The 16,002-nt window shown below is 51.7% G+C and overlaps 2 protein-coding genes across 2 annotated transcripts in view; one reads left to right on the top strand and one right to left on the bottom strand.

Annotated features, from left to right (window-relative positions):
- The window catches only part of LOC125448887 (uncharacterized), a 42,917-nt gene extending 36,976 nt beyond the window's left edge, over positions 1-5,941 (top strand). Inside the window, 1 exon segment of the mRNA XM_059641825.1 lies at positions 1,208-5,941. Coding sequence (XP_059497808.1) covers positions 1,208-1,885 — 678 coding nt within the window. The 3' untranslated portion in view covers positions 1,886-5,941.
- A 279-nt stretch (positions 5,942-6,220) lies between these two features.
- The window catches only part of LOC125450494 (interferon regulatory factor 3-like), a 21,036-nt gene continuing 11,254 nt past the window's right edge, over positions 6,221-16,002 (bottom strand). The window contains exons 6-8 of the mRNA XM_059641824.1: positions 9,534-9,920; positions 8,316-8,368; positions 6,221-6,241 (exon numbers count right to left, since the gene is read on the bottom strand). Of these exons, the coding sequence (XP_059497807.1) occupies positions 6,221-6,241; positions 8,316-8,368; positions 9,534-9,920 (461 nt within the window). The remainder of the gene's footprint in view (positions 6,242-8,315; positions 8,369-9,533; positions 9,921-16,002) is intronic.

Here is a 16,002-nt window from a genome sequence, read left to right as displayed (position 1 = left end):
GGAGGAAACCCACACAGATACAGGGGAGAACGTGCAAACTCCATGCAGACAGTTGCCCGAGGGTGGAACTGAACCCGGGTCCCTGGTGCCGTGAGGCAGCAGTGCTAACCCCTGAGCCACCATGCCGTGCCATTATTGGTCTGATTATTTAAAGAAGGATGTAAATGCATTGGGACAAGTTCAGAGAGTTTCAGATAATGTCTCGAAAGGGTGTGTTGTATTTTGAGGGAAGGTTAGATAGGCTCGGCTTGTATTCACTGGAGTTTAGAAGATTGAGGGCTGACTTGATTCAAGCACATAATGATCCCGAGGTATCTTGTCAAGAGGATGTTTGCTCTTGTGCACAAATCTAGAATGAAGGATGACTGTTTTAAAAACCACGGGGTCAATTTAAGACAGCCATAAGGAGATCTTTGTTTTCTTCCTGATGATCATGATTCCTCAGACCTCTCTCTCCCACCAAAGGTGAGTCTTAGGATTTTACTTTAGGCAGCTGTTGATAAATGGTTGGTGGGCAAAAAAGTGAGGAGAAGTTATCAGGCGAAGGCAGTAATGTAGAGTCGAAGTTGAAATCAGAGCAGTCATGATTTCACCAAATGGTGGGGTAGGCTGTAGGGGCTGAGTTGTTTTTGATCATTTGTTTGGGAGTACAGCACAGTGAGAAAGAAAGGGGAGTGCATGGGATGGAGATTTACTGCTTTTGGGGAATGAGAGGGGCAGAATGTTCCACAGAAATTAGGATTATCTATTCTGAATTCCTAATTTGCATTCTCAATGATGAATGTTGTTGTTAACCTATTTTACAGACTGTTAAAAGAGCTGGATTTCCAGATAGGAATCCCAGATCGAGGATAATGTCCAGATCTCTCAGGGTTGCTTTGTTCATGGGGACCTGATTATCGTCGGTGTTTTGAATCCAGAGGGAGAAACGTTTGTTCTCATCAGCTTGAAATGACTCTGAGCATCTGTGTGACTTTAAAAGCATCAAGACACACACAAATACAGACAGACAGACACAGGCGTATGCAGATGTACGCGCGCACACAAACAGAAGTGAGATTGTTCACATGATATGACTGTGAAGAGAGTTTGATACATCCTGACAAACATCTCTCTATTCACGCCCGGGAAAGACCTCACTTTTCCTGAGTGTGTATCGAGGCATCGGCTTGTTGCCAAACCGAGAGAGAACACGAAGGATACCTGAACCATGGAGAAACCGTGGAAATGTGGGGACTGCGGGAAAGGATTCCCTTCCCCATCTGCCCTGGAACCTCATCGACGTGTCCACACTGGGGAGAGGCCGTTTACCTGCTCTGTGTGCGGCAAGAGATTTACTCAAGCCTCCCATCTGCTGACACACCAACGCGTGCACACTGAGGAGAGGCCGTTCGCCTGCTCCGAGTGCGGGAAGCGATTCAGCAACTCCTCCAACCTTCTGATACACCAGCGAGTACACACCGGGGAGAGGCCTTTTGCTTGTCCTGAGTGTGGGAAGGGCTTCAGTGACTCATCCAGCCTGAGGAAACACGAGCGGGTCCACACTGGGGAGAGGCCGTACACCTGCTCCGAGTGCGGGAAGGGCTTCGTTCAGTCCTCCCACTTACTGACGCACCAGCAAGCTCACACTGGGGAGAGGTCATTCACCTGCTGCGACTGTGGGATGGGGTTCACTCAGTCCTCCCACCTCCTGAGACACCAGAGAGTGCACACTGGGGAGAGGCCGTTTGCCTGCTCCGAGTGCGGGAAGGGGTTCAGCGACTTGTCCACTTTGCAGACCCACCGGCGGGTCCACACGGGGGAGAGGCCGTTCACCTGCTCCCTGTGCAGGAAGGGGTTCACTCAGCTATCCAACCTGCTGAGGCACCAGCGGGTTCACAAGTGATGGTGCCCCGGGGGTCGGATTCTGCTGCTGCTGAGTCGCACCCAGGACTGAAACCTGTTTATTCTGACAGTGTGTGTAGCGGGAGGGGCCAGAGGGCTCCCCCCACCTTTCTTGCTGGACTGGCCGCTCTCTCCCACTTCACTTCCAGACAGGCTGATGCCTTCTGAGCCCTGGGACTGCATGTTCCCACTGAAATTGGGCTGGAGGGGGACAGGTCACAGAGAATGTGGAATTTAAAGTTGAATGACCATTACTGACTGGCTGAATGGCCTCCTGCAGCTCCTAATTCATTCATTTAAGAAACAATCAACACAGTGTGAGGAAGTGCGTTTATTTCATCCTGGACAGTGTTTGCTCGACCACTACAAGTGGATATATTTCTCTCTGTTCCATTGAGTCTCCAGCACAGAGCTCAGGCCAGTCACACTCCGTTGGCACTGACGCTTCCCACTCCTTTTCCACTCTTCCCATCAGCATGTCCTACAATTCCTTTCTCCCTCATCTCCGTATCCAGCCTCCCCCTTAAATGGACTCCCGCTGATTGCTTCAACCACTCGCTGTGGGAGTGAGCCCCAACTTCTTGTCTCTCCTTGGCTCTTGTGTTGGGAATTCACTTGTTTAGGGAGGGGCGAGAGAGAAAGAACTGGAAGATATTGAACTGTTTGGACGACGAAAGGTGTTTATTGCCTCCAGCTGCTGGGACATTTGTCTTTGGAGGAGATAATGGAGGTCTATGCGCTGGCGGTTGCCAAACAGCCCATGGGTGGTTTCTGGCTTCTCCCCACACCAGGGGGAGTCTATCGGAGGAAGGATTGGTGCAGCTGCAAAATATCCCTCTTGCTCTCTCCACCCGATTTGAATGTTGAGCAGCACTCGTGACTCCTTGGGTACTTAAGCCAGTCCATGCTCAAATGCAGCAAGATCTGGACAAATCCAGGTTTGGGCCGACAGGTGGTATGTAATATATATGCCTCACAAATGCCAGGCTATGACCATCACCAATAAGAGATAATCTAACCACCGCCTCTTGACGTTCAATGGTGTTACCATCACTGAATCCCGCACTGTCAACATCCTGGAGTGTTATCACTGATGAGAAACTGAACATTGACCATCCCCACAGCAGCAGGACAGAGGCTGGGAATCCTGCAGCGAGTCACTCACCTCCTGCCCCCCCACCCCAACCCTAAAAGCCCTGTCCCATCATCGACAAAGCACAAGTGATGGGATATTCCCCGCTTGCCCTGGATGGGGGCAGCTCTGACAACACACGAGAAGCTCAACACCGTCCAGGGATAAAGCAGAACCCCCACTTGATTGGCAACACATCTACAAACATCTGCTGCCCTCCACCCACCGATGCTCAGTCACAGCAGTGTGTACCATCTACAAGATGCCCTGCAGCAATTCATCAAGGCTGCTCAGGCAGCACCTTCCAAAACCCATGCCCTTCTACCATCTAGAAGGACATGGGGCAGCAGATACATGGGAACACCATCCCCTGTAAGCTCCCCTACGAGCCAATCCCCATCTCAACTTGGAAAGTGGAAACATACTGCCATTTCTTCAAGTATTACTGGGTCAAAATCTTGGATGACCCCCCCACCCCTAACAGTATTGTAGTTCTACTTTCAGCTCCCACCACCTTTTCAAGGGTCAACCAGGGATAAGCAATGAAAGCTGGGGCCAGCCAGCGATGCCCACATCCTGTGAGTGAGTTTTGAAAAGCACCTAAACGGCCCGCTCCTGCCTCTCCAAAACAAACTTCATTACGACACGGCACCTCAACAAATCGTCCCATTCCAAACAGCCACCAGCCTTCACCCAGAGAGGACACCGCTGGGCCAGATTACCAAATACCAGACGAGCGTCCTCCTTGTGCAGTCAAACACCACGTGTATCGATGTGGCCAGGGCACCAACTGGAGATAAGCAGCCAGTTCATTTTCAGGCCTGGTTGAAATCAAACAACAGCCAGCTGGCTAGCCACTAACATTAACGTCTGCCATTCACTGCTTGAGACCTTTTGGAAAAGCATGAATGACTGATGTCCTTGAAGTAATGGCGAGACTGGTAGGTTAACTGGATGGGCGGCACTGTGGCTCAGTAGTTAACACTGCTGCCTCATGGCGCAAGGGATCTGGGTTCACTTTCACCCTTCGCAACTGCCTGTCTGGAGCTTGCACATTTTCCCCGTGCCTGTGTGCATTTCCTCCGGGTGCTCCGGCTTTCTCTGGACTGGCCAGGCTAAATTGCCCCGTCGTGTCCAGGGATGTGCCGGCTGGGTGGGTTAGCCATGGGAAATGCAGGGTTACAGGGATAAGACGGTAGAGCAGGGGGTGGATATGGCTCGCTGTGGATTTGATGGGCCTGCTTCCACACTGTAGGAATTCCACAAACTGGATGGTCACCAGACCCCAGGCGAGGGGAGAGGCTGCGAAGGAGAGTCCTTTGCGGTAACCTCAGTTGGCACAGGAATTGAACCCATGCTCTTGGCATTGTTCTGCATTGCCAACCAGCTGTCCAGCCAACTGAGCTAACCGTCTCCCACTGAAAACTAGCAGTGAACTTCGAAAGTGACCAGTGAGGTTGTTACAAGACACAGAGAGTCCAAGAGGCTTTCCCCTACAAGAGCAAAATGCCTTGTGGGCAGCCAAGGAACCTGCAAGCGGGCATGGAGCTGCTACCTCCCATCTGAGATGCTAATGAGCAGGAAGGCAGAAAAGACATTTTTAATCAGTAGTCAAAGATTTTGGGGGAAAAGGCAGGAAAATGGTGCTCGGGATTACCGGATCAACTGCGATCTCTGCGAATAGCAGAGCAGACTCAATGGGCTGACTGGCCCACTTCTGCTCCTGTGATGTGTGTCCTGCTCAGGACGACATGATTCCAGTAATGAGAAACTTCAGCGACGAAGAAAGACTGGCCCCGACGTCTTCATTCTCCATCAAGAGGAGGCGGCGGAGAGGAGATCCAACAGAAGTTTATAAGATTGTGAGCAGAGCTTCTTCTTCGTTAAAAGAAAAGAGAAGGAGAGATTTAAAGTCAACACAGTGCGGAGCTGGAGGAATACAGCAGGCCAGGCAGCATCACAGGGGCAGGCAAGCTGACATTTCGCGGTGGGGCCCTTCTTCAAAGTGATGTGCAGACAAAACAAAGGCGAGGTGAGAGATGAACTGTTTCATGCAGTAAGTGGATAGGGTCTAGAATGCACTGCGTGGAAATGTGAGATATTCAAGATGGCACGGGATGATTATTTGAATAGAAATTATGTGTAGTGATATGTGCGAGAAAACAGGAGGTTGAGACTACGGAATAGAACGGATGCATACATGATGGGCCAAATGGCCTTCTCCTGCCCTGCACCCATCCTGAGATTCTGTGAAACAGGTAACGTCAATATCATTCAGGTTTAAAAATGCTACAGCTTTCTTTTACAGACACCCAGTCGAGTTGTAACTCATGAACCTAACTGTGTGGTTTACTTAGACAAACAGCAACACTTGAGAAGAGCATGTAAAACAATTGGGAACCTTACTTGGACTGTTTCAGATCACTGACCTAGTGATTAAATTCTGCTGACAGTGGGTTTGCAACAGCACAGGTAATTTACCTGCATAACTCAACAGGACAAAATCAAGCGCTGCAGCAAAAGTAAAGGTCCATTTGGGGTGGGTGTGATGTTATCAGAAGATGTTGAATGGGCCAAAGGAGGCCAGTAGGGTTCTTATCTTAAAAGAAATACCCTACGGTTGTAAATGCAACCCTGGAATTGTTACTGGTCCTGAAACATTTCACATTTTATGCCCACAAAGAGATGCTAATTTACACTGATTGTAATCCTGAGACTTTTGTAGAATATTTTAAGAATTAAAATAGTCAACTGTATCAGTGGAATTTACTAATTCAACTTTATAACGCCAAAACTGTTCACATTCCTGGGACAATAATATCATCGCTGATGCCCTGTCAAAAAGTAAGGATCATGTGGAAAGAAAGAAGGTGACAATGAATTGTATAGATTTTGTATTAATGAGTAAATGAAGATAAATGAATGTAGGTCGATATTTTCTGTGTTTTAAATTGTATTCTTTTTCATGTTGACACCATGATAAAATGCATCTGGAACTAATGTTTCATTTCTCCAAGGGAGGAGGCATGTTTAGAATACGCATGCGTATTTATGGGTTGTGCGGAAAACAGAAAGATATTAAACAATGTGGACACCTTCTGGAATAAAACAAAAGGTTTATTGCCCCTAATTGCTAGAACACTTATCTGCAAAAGAAACTACCAGGGCCCTCATGTAAATGATGGCCGGGTAATCCTTGAGGTTTCAGGTTTTGGCTTCAAACACCTAGGGAGTCAAAAAGACAGTATCAGAAGAAGCACTCGTGAAACTGCGAAAAATAATCTCTTTTCCCTTTGTTTTGGTTGAAAATCTGATCAAAAGCACACCTCGGTATTTTCACTATCTCCACAAGCTCTGAAAAGTTAAGCCATGACCACTAACCGAAGACTTAGACCCAGCCTGATTTCAAATGACTCTGTGTGACCGTCGGGTTAAACTCACCACTGATCGTTTTTCAGTGAGAGAACAGCCTTACCGTCTTCTGGGACTGTGGTGACCCCCCCCCTCCTTTTATTGTTCCCTCTGACAGTATTTATTAAATCTGCCTCATTACACATGACTAGATCCAAAGTAGCTTGAGCCCTGTTTGGGTTCACAACTTATTGTTCCAGCAAACTGTCCCAAATGCACTCTGAATTCTTCCTCAGACATACTTCTACCTATCCGACCCTTATTGTCTCCTGGTAAGTTCTCTATCCCATCTTACAGCTATTTCTGGAGGGCCTATCAATCACTCCCATCCATGTCTCCCTCCCTGTTTTTGTTTCTAACCTCCGCCCTTGTGGATTCTGCACCTTATGATCTGGAACAAGGTGGGGGGTCACTGCCTAAGAATAGGAGGTAGGCTGTTTAGGACTGAAATAAGGAGACGCCCAGAGAGTGGTCAGCCTGTGGAATTCTCTGCCCCAGTCGAGGTTGAAACACTGAATGCTTTCAAGGAAACAATTAGATGCTGCACTTAGGGGTATAGGGATCAAAGGGGAGCGTGAGAGCTGGACGATCAGCCGTGATCGTACTGAAGGGCAGAGAAATTCAAAAAACTGAATGGCTCCTATTTTATTTGTTTGTACCATCAGGTTCTTGAATGGGATTCTTGTGGAAGCCCTTATAACAGTGAGGGAAATTGACCTGCAGAGGTTGAGGTGCCAATCTCTTGCATTCAAACATTTGTAATGTCACTCTTGGCTGCACCTCCCTTCAAACATTACCATCGATTTTGGTCCTGGGTTTCACATTTACCAGCGTTCTCCCACCGTTCAGAGAAGCCGACACAATGACATGGTTCATCATAAGGGGAAGGGAACTTAAGAGCTGGCGGTGGTGGGGGGGTGCTATGCTTTGTACAGGGCAGAGATGAGAACCCAGCGCTACAATATTGGTCTCTGGACTTACAGAAGGAAGTTGGAGGGAGCTCAGAGACAATTTTCTAGACTAACGACTAGACAGCCTTACGAGGAAAGGCTAGACAGGGCAATGTTCCTCTGGAGTTTAGAAGAAATCACAAGTGACTGAATGCAAACAAATAAGACCCTGAGGGGACTTTACCGGGTGCATGTGAAGAGGATGTTTCCTCTTGAACCTGGAACCATACTTTCAAAATAAGGGATAATAAAATGTGAGGCTGGATGAACACAGCAGGCCAAGCAGCATCTCAGGAGCACAAAAGCTGACGTTTCGGGCCTAGACCCTTCATCAAAATAAGGGGTTGCCCTCTTAAGAACACTGAGCTAGGGCCAGCAGGAGGCCGTTCAGCCCCTTTATCTTGCTCCACCATTGAATACAAACATGGGTGATCCTACCTTGGCCTCAACTGCACTTTCCTACCTGCTCTCCGTAACCCTTCAACCCGTTAGCAATTACGAGATGTGTCTGCGTCCAAAACGCCCTTGGGCAGTGAAGCACGGCCTCGTGAGGGAAGTATTTTGACCTCATATCTGTTTTACAGAGTCCGCCCCTTATCCTAAAACCATGACCTCTCCCCCCAGATTGAAATACAGATGAGGAAGCATTTTTGTTTTTCCTCTTGGCTGGTTGAGAGTCTTTGGAATTTAAGGCAGAAGTTGACAGATTCTTGATTCCCGAGCGGATAAAAGATTCTCGGGGCTGGGGGTAGGAGGCAGGGATTTGAGGGAATCTAGCGCTGCCGTTTAAAATCAGATTAGACACCATCCTAGTGAGTGGCGAGGCGGGCTTGAGGGGCCGAATGGCTGACCGTCGGCCCGTTTGCGCACACATATTCCTGAAGTCGTTTTCAACGTCCTACACAAACGGAATTGCAGGGTGGAAGAAAGTGACTTACAAGCAGAAGTGCCTTGTTGGGGCTCCAGTTCACATTCACAGCCATCAGACTTTCTGCGAAACGAAAAGACGTGACTTTCAGCGCAGTGAGATGAGGCTGATCCAAGGCGCGACTGCAGATTCAGTTCAAGGCATAAATCCAACTGGTGACTCCTTTCCAGTTCGATTCCCTCCGTAGCCACTCAGCAAATTTAAAAGCAGCAGTGTTCAAACAGCTGGCAGTCAATGCTTCCATCCAGAGCACACAGGCACCGCTGGCTCAGCCAACCGTCCATCCCCAAGAGTCAAGCACATTCCCATGGGTGTGGAGTCACATGGAGGCCAGACCAGGGAGGGATGGCAGTTTCTTTCACGAAAGGATACAATTGAAGAGATGGGCTATTTCGGAAAAAACCGACAGTAGTTTCACGGCCATCGTTCGGCTCAGAATGACAAACGGTTCCGGAAATGGAATTCCAACATCTGCCACAGCGGGATTCAAAACGGCCCACCAGAGGATTACCACCCCCCCCCCCCCCCCGACTCTGTTTCTCTGGTGACTCACCTCCCCCCCCCCAGGCCCTGTTCCTCTGGTGACTCACCCCCCCCCCCAGACCGAGTTCCTCTGGTGACTCCCCCCCCCCCCAGGCCCTGTTCCTCTGGTGACTCCCCCCCCCCCCCGGCCCTGTTCCTCTGGTGACTCACCCCCCCCCCCAGACTCTGTTCCTCTGGTGACTCACCCCCCCCCCCCAGACCGAGTTCCTCTGGTGACTCCCCCCCCCCCCCCCCAGGCCCTGTTCCTCTGGTGACTCCCCCCCCCAGGCCCTGTTCCTCTGGTGACTCCCCCCCCCCCCCCCCCCCCGGCCCTGTTCCTCTGGTGACTCACCCCCCCCCCCCCCCGGCCCTGTTCCTCTGGTGACTCCCCCCCCCAGGCCCTGTTCCTCTGGTGACTCCCCCCCCCCCCCGGCCCTGTTCCTCTGGTGACTCCCCCCCCCCCCCCCAGACTCTGTTCCTCTGGTGACTCACCCCCCCCCCCAGACCGAGTTCCTCTGGTGACTCCCCCCCCCCCCCCCCCCCAGGCCCTGTTCCTCTGGTGACTCCCCCCCCCCCCCCGGCCCTGTTCCTCTGGTGACTCCCCCCCCCCCCCCCGGCCCTGTTCCTCTGGTGACTCCCCCCCCCCCCGGCCCTGTTCCTCTGGTGACTCCCCCCCCCCCCAGACCCAGATTCTCTGGTGACTCACCCCCCAGATCCAGACGCTGGCTGTTTTTGGCGGGAAACCTCTCTCCTGCTGTTGTCACCGAGAACCGTCGAAGCCTGATTGGTGGATCCGTCGGTTGCCGGGCCACGTGATGTAGAACGGACTCGGTCATGATTGGATGAACACCTTGTCGGACCCGAAGCGTGAGCTTTGTCACATTTGCAGCACTACGATTGGCCCGTGTTGCCGAATGCCGCCAGTTGATTGGTTGCCGCTTCCGCACGCTCTTCGGGTCACCATTGTGTCCAGTCCAATCAGCGGCCGGACCTGCCACAGCTCGCAGCGGATTGGCGGGTGCGCCGTCAGTGGGAGTATATATGGAACATGCCCGGTTTGTAAGGGAAGGGATTCCTAGAGCGACAGGATCGTCTGAGAGAGGAGAGAGGAGAGAGGAGAGAGGAGAGAGGAGAGAGGAGAGAGGAGAGAGGAGAGAGGAGAGAGGAGAGAGGCTTTTCACAGGGATTAGAGAGAGGGTCAGGACCTTCTCGGAGAAAGGGATCCTCTCAGTGTGGAAGGTAGGGAGTAAGAGCAGGATCTTAGAGAGACGGGGATTGAAGTGGGACTGGGGCCTGAGAGAGTGAAAGACGGGGAGTGAGAGAGGGGCAGCGAGAGTGAGGGAGGGAAACCTTGACAGTGAGAGAAACTGAGGGATCTTCTCATGAGAGAGAGAGACAGAGACAGACAGACAACCCTTTTACAGGGAGAGACAGGGAGCACTGTGCAGAGATATAGAGAGACAAGGGCCATCACACAGAGATAGGGACCGTCTCACAGTGACTGTCACACAGGGAGAAAGATAAAGAGAAAACTACATACAGGGAACGTAGGGGGATAGAGAGACACAGAGCAGAGGCGAGATAGGGAGGAATACGCAGACAGAGAGGGGGCAGAGGGAGTGACAGACTGAGAAAGAGAGAGAAACTGAGTTGAACAGGCGGAGTGTGCAGTAGAGAGACGGAGGAGGAGGAAAGCAGAGAGAGATTGAGAGTGAGGAGGGTGACACTAAGCGAGCATCATGTTCTATTTCCCAGATGTATTACAGCGAAGTACTGGCAAATTCAGCACAATCTGGTGAGAGTCAGTGGGGTGATACATGGTCAGGATGTGCTCAGCCTGATCGCTCCTGCTGAGGAAATCTGGGACCTGCCGTACTGAGGGAGCACTGGGGTCGGGGAGGCGTTTGCAGTCTCACAGCAAGAGGAACAAAGCCCTTCGGCCCACCGTGTCCGTGCCGGCCCTGGTTGTCTTCCTGCACGCATCCTGCCTGCTTGCACATGGTCCGTGCCCCCTGCTTGTTTGCCTAAACGCCTCATGCCGTCGTATCGGCTTCGAACCACCTCCGCAGGCAGCTGAGACCACCACCCTACCCCCCCCCCACCACACCCCACACACACGTGATGCCACTTCCTGTGGGATCTTGCTGTGCATCCCCGTTTGGTCTGAAGTGCACCCACTGACAACATGAACCGTGCCCCTGCAAAGGAAATTTTAGGGACAGTTTAGTTTGAAGCGCTGAGAGGGTGTGAGGGGTAGAAGTTACAGGCAGGAACTGCAGGAGTGAAAGGGGGGAATGTTTTCAGAGTCCACTGTGGCAGACGTTTGGAAACCACCTCCCGTGAAATAGCGACAGGTCTTCGATTTCAATCTGACGATTTAGATCCATAATCTCTTTGATGAGCCTCGTCCAATTTCTGTGCAACAGGCCCGAGGACGGGACGGAACGGCCTCATGCTGTTTCTGCACAACAGGCTGAAGGAGGGGGCTGAATGGCCTCCTGTTCCTGTACAAACATCTCGGGGGGGAGGGCTGAATGGCCTCCTGTTCCTGTACAAACATCTCGGGGGGGAGGGCTGAATGGCCTCCTGTTCCTGTACAAACATCTCGGGGGGGAGGGCTGAATGGCCTCCTGTTCCTGTACAAACATCTCGGGGGGGAGGGCTGAATGGCCTCCTGTTCCTGTACAAACATCTCGGGGGGGAGGGCTGAATGGCCTCCTGTTCCAGTACAAACATCTCGGGGGGGGAGGGCTGAGTGGCCTCCTCCTGTTCCTGTGTAACAGGTCCGAAATGGGCCTCCTGTGGTGAACAGCAGGGGGTGGGTGGTCAGTGCTGAATAACCTCCTCCTTGGGAGACCCTTTCGGTGCACCAGCAGGGGTTCGTTGGGCCAAATGGCCCATTTGTCTGCAGCATCCATACTGAGCAGGTGATCGGGCCGATAGCAGGTCATGTCTGCCTCTGTGTTTTCCAGGTTAGTGGCAACCAGAGCTGGAAGGGTGACCAAGAGGGACTATCTGAATGTGAATGTGGTGAGGACATGGTGAGTGACCATCTACTCATGGATTGAGCCCCTGCGGGCGTGATGGTGGCTCAGGGGCGAGCGCTGCTGCCTCTGGGCGCTAGGGACCTGGTGTCAATTGCACCTCGGGTCTGTGTGGAGTTTGCATGTTCTCCCTGTGTCGGTACGTGTGCGCACCAGTTTCCTCCTACAGTCCAAAGATGTTCGGGTTAGGGTGGGTTAGCCATGGGAAATTACCCATAGTGCACAGGGATATGGGGGTTAGGGTGGGTTAGCCATGGGAAATTACCCATAGTGCACAGGGATGTGGGGGTTAGGGTGGGTTAGCCGTGCGAAATTACCCATAGTGCACAGGGATGTGCGGGTTAGGGTGGGTTAGCCGTGGGGAATTACCCATAGTGCACAGGGATGTGCGGGTTAGGGTGGGTTAGCCATGGGAAATTACCCATAGTGCACAGGGATATGGGGGTTAGGGTGGGTTAGCCATGGGAAATTACCCATAGTGCACAGGGATGTGGGGGTTAGGGTGGGTTAGCCGTGCGAAATTACCCATAGTGCACAGGGATGTGGGGGTTAGGGTGGGTTAGCTGTGGGGAATTACCCATAGTGCACAGGGATGTGCGGGTTAGGGTGGGTTAGCCGTGGGGAATTACCCATAGTGCACAGGGATGTGCGGGTTAGGGTGGGTTAGCCGTGGGGAATTACCCATAGTGCACAGGGATGTGCGGGTTAGGGTGGGTTAGCCATGGGAAATTACCCATAGTGCACAGGGATATGGGGGTTAGGGTGGGTTAGCCGTGGGAAATTACCCATAGTGCACAGGGATGTGGGGGTTAGGGTGGGTTAGCCATGGGAAATTACCCATAGTGCCCAGGGATGTGGGGGTTAGGGTGGGTTAGCCGTGGGGAATTACCCATAGTGCACAGGGATATGGGGGTTAGGGTGAGTTAGCCGTGGGAAATTACCCATAGTGCACAGGGATGTGGGGGTTAGGGTGGGTTAGCCATGGGGAATTACCCATAGTGCACAGGGATGTGGGGGTTAGGGTGGGTTAGCCATGGGAAATTACCCATAGTGCCCAGGGATGTACGGGTTAGGGTGGGTTAGCCATGGGAAATTACCCATAGTGCACAGGGATGTGCGGGTTAGGGTGGGTTAGCCGTGGGGAATTACCCATAGTGCACAGGGATGTGAGGGTTAGGGTGGGTTAGCCGTGGGAAATTACCCATAGTGCACAGGGATGTGGGGGTTAGGGTGGGTTAGCCGTGGGGAATTACCCATAGTGCACAGGGATGTGTGGGTTAGGGTGGGTTAGCCGTGGGGAATTACCCATAGTGCACAGGGATGTGCGGGTTAGGGTGGGTTAGCCGTGGGGAATTACCCATAGTGCACAGGGATGTGTGGATTAGGGTGGGTTAGCCGTGGGGAATTACCCATAGTGCACAGGGATGTGCGGGTTAGGGTTGGTTAGCCGTGGGGAATTACCCATAGTGCACAGGGATGTGGGGGTTAGGGTGGGTTAGCCGTGGGGAATTACCCATAGTGCACAGGGATGTGCGGGTTAGGGTGGGTTAGCCGTGGGGAATTACCCATAGTGCACAGGGATGTGCGGGTCAGGGTGGGTTAGCCGTGGGGAATTACCCATAGTGCACAGGGATGTGCGGGTCAGGGTGGGTTAGCCATGGGGAATTACCCATAGTGCACAGGGATGTGGGGGTCAGGGTGGGTTAGCCGTGGGGAATTACCCATAGTGCACAGGGATGTGCGGGTTAGGGTGGGTTAGCCGTGGGGAATTACCCATAGTGCACAGGGATGTGCGGGTTAGGGTGGGTTGGCCGTGGGAATTGCAGCGATAGGGTCGGCGATGTGGGCCTGGGTGGGATGCTGTTCAGGGTGTCAGTGCGGTCTCAATGGGCTGAGTGGCCTGCTGTCAAAATGTAGTCATTGTACAATCTGCTGTCTCTCGGAGCAAGGCACTACACGATAACCCACGCCTCCCTCTCTCGTACACACCAAATGTTTTCCCCGACATCTCTGTGCTGCGCAAGCTAGCTGGAAAATATTGTCCTGGACTCCTACCCCATTGTATCCATGTCACCATGTTACTGCTTGGGGCCTCCCATGTCACTGCCCACAGGTCACGTTGCTTCATGGCAGTCATAGAACCCCTACAGAGTGGAAGCAGGCCATTCAGCCCCTCGAGTCCACCGCATCCCACCTGAGACCTCCCCCATCCCTCTAACCCAGCATTTCCCACGGCTCATCCGCTCAGTCAGCGCACTACGGGGCAGTTTAGCACGGCCAATCCACTCTAACCTGCACATCTTGGTGACTGTGGGAGGAAGCCCACGCAGACACAGGGGAGAACGTGCAAACTCCGCACATAGTCGCCTGAGGGTGGAATCGAACCCAGGTCCATGTGAGGCAGCAGGGTTAACCACTCGGACACCCGTAGTGGATCGCTTGCTGCGTGATTTTGATGATGATCCTGGTGTAAGTCAGTTTTCCTCACCCCCAATGCCACCACCACTCCCCCAGCGAAAGCCTCTTTCTCCCTCATGAACTCACTCCTGCAGCATTGCGTTCCTCTTTCATTTTATCCCTCTTCGGCCCTTGCTGTCTACTTGCATCTCTTCTGCTGTCAGTTTCTCTTGCTGTCTTTCTTTCCATCTCCATCTTTCTGTCTCTCTCTCTCTCGCTCGCTCGCTCGCTCGCTCTCTTTCTCGCCTGTCTCACTGTGTTTCTGCCTCTCTCCCTATTTCTGTGTTGCTTTCTCTTCGTCCCTCTTTCTCTCTGTCGATCTCACTGTCTCATCTCTTCTCTATCTTGGTTTTTTAAACTCTCCAGCTCTGTCTGCCTATCTCTACCCATCTCTTCCTCTGTCCTTCATTCTTTCTGAATCTAAAATCCTTATATTGTGGATAGAGGCTGTTCAGCCCATCAAGTCAACCCCGACTCTCAGAAGGCATCCCACCCAGACCAACTCCTTTATCTGTCTCTGTCTCTCTCTCTCGCTCTCTCTCTTCCCACCCACTCTCTCTGCCCCACCCGTCTCTGTCTGTATCTCTACCTCTCTCTGTATCTGTGTCTCTATATTCACTACCTCTTTCTGTCTGCCTGTCTACTGTTGTTTCTCTCTATCACTTTTTCTGCCTGTCTCTCTCTCTCTCCTCCACCCCATTTGTCCATCTTTCTTTGCAGCTCTGTTTCTCCGTTTCTCTCTCCCTCTCTCTCTCTCTCTCTCTGTATTGCTATCTCTCTATATAGCTATCTAGCTTCCTTTTCCTTTCTTTCTCTCTATCTCTGTTTCTGTCTATTCCTGTCTGCCTCTCTTTTTCTTTCTGTCTATCTCCATCACTATCTGTCTGTCTCTCTCTCTCTCTCTCATTACATTGTTCGCATACTGAACGTCAAGTCCTGCTACTCCCAGACATGTCTCAGCAACTAAAGATTTTATTAAAGTATGCAAAATCCCCAATTTTTCCTCACCCTCAGATCCAGGTTGACAGAAAGCACAGACCATGTTCATGTACCAAACATTAATCATTGTTTCTTACAAGTAATTAGACTGGAGCCACAGGTAAACAGCTATGAACTACCAGTTAAAAACTCTGAATCACTTGTAACTGCCCACCTCCCTGACACACGCAGGGAGTGAAAGAGAGGAGGAGAGAAAAAGGAGGAGGGAGAGAGAGAGAGAGAGGGAGAGAGACATGGAGAAGGAGGAGAGTAAGAAAAAAGCAGTGCTGGAAATATTGATGCTACTGGTTAAGGATCAAAACTGGGAAAAAGTTCAATGGCTCCAAGCTGCAGCATTCGCTGAGGTGATCCTCCTCTCTTTCACCTGCTCCTCCTGCACTGCTGTCTCAGTCTCTGCTTCTCCCTCACTCTCCTCTCCCTCTATCTCTATCTCTATCTCTCTCTCACCTCTCTTTCTGTCTCACAGTCTCCCTCTCTCTCACCTGCTCCTTCTCTCTCTCCACTCTCTTTCACTGTCCTCCGTTCTCTCCCTCGCTCCCCACTCTCCATCTCTCTCTTCTCCAGGTTATAGCACTGAAAGGGACCCTTCGGTCCAACGGTTCCGTGCTGGCAAAGTTTCCCAATCTGAACTAGCCCCATTTATCCTCTGTTCGTTTTCCAGAGGAGCAGACAGCT

The sequence above is a fragment of the Stegostoma tigrinum genome, chromosome 43 (genome assembly GCF_030684315.1).
Source record: "Stegostoma tigrinum isolate sSteTig4 chromosome 43, sSteTig4.hap1, whole genome shotgun sequence".
In the NCBI taxonomy this organism is placed as follows: Eukaryota; Metazoa; Chordata; class Chondrichthyes; order Orectolobiformes; family Stegostomatidae; genus Stegostoma; species Stegostoma tigrinum.
This window is presented reverse-complemented; position numbering and strand designations above follow the sequence as displayed.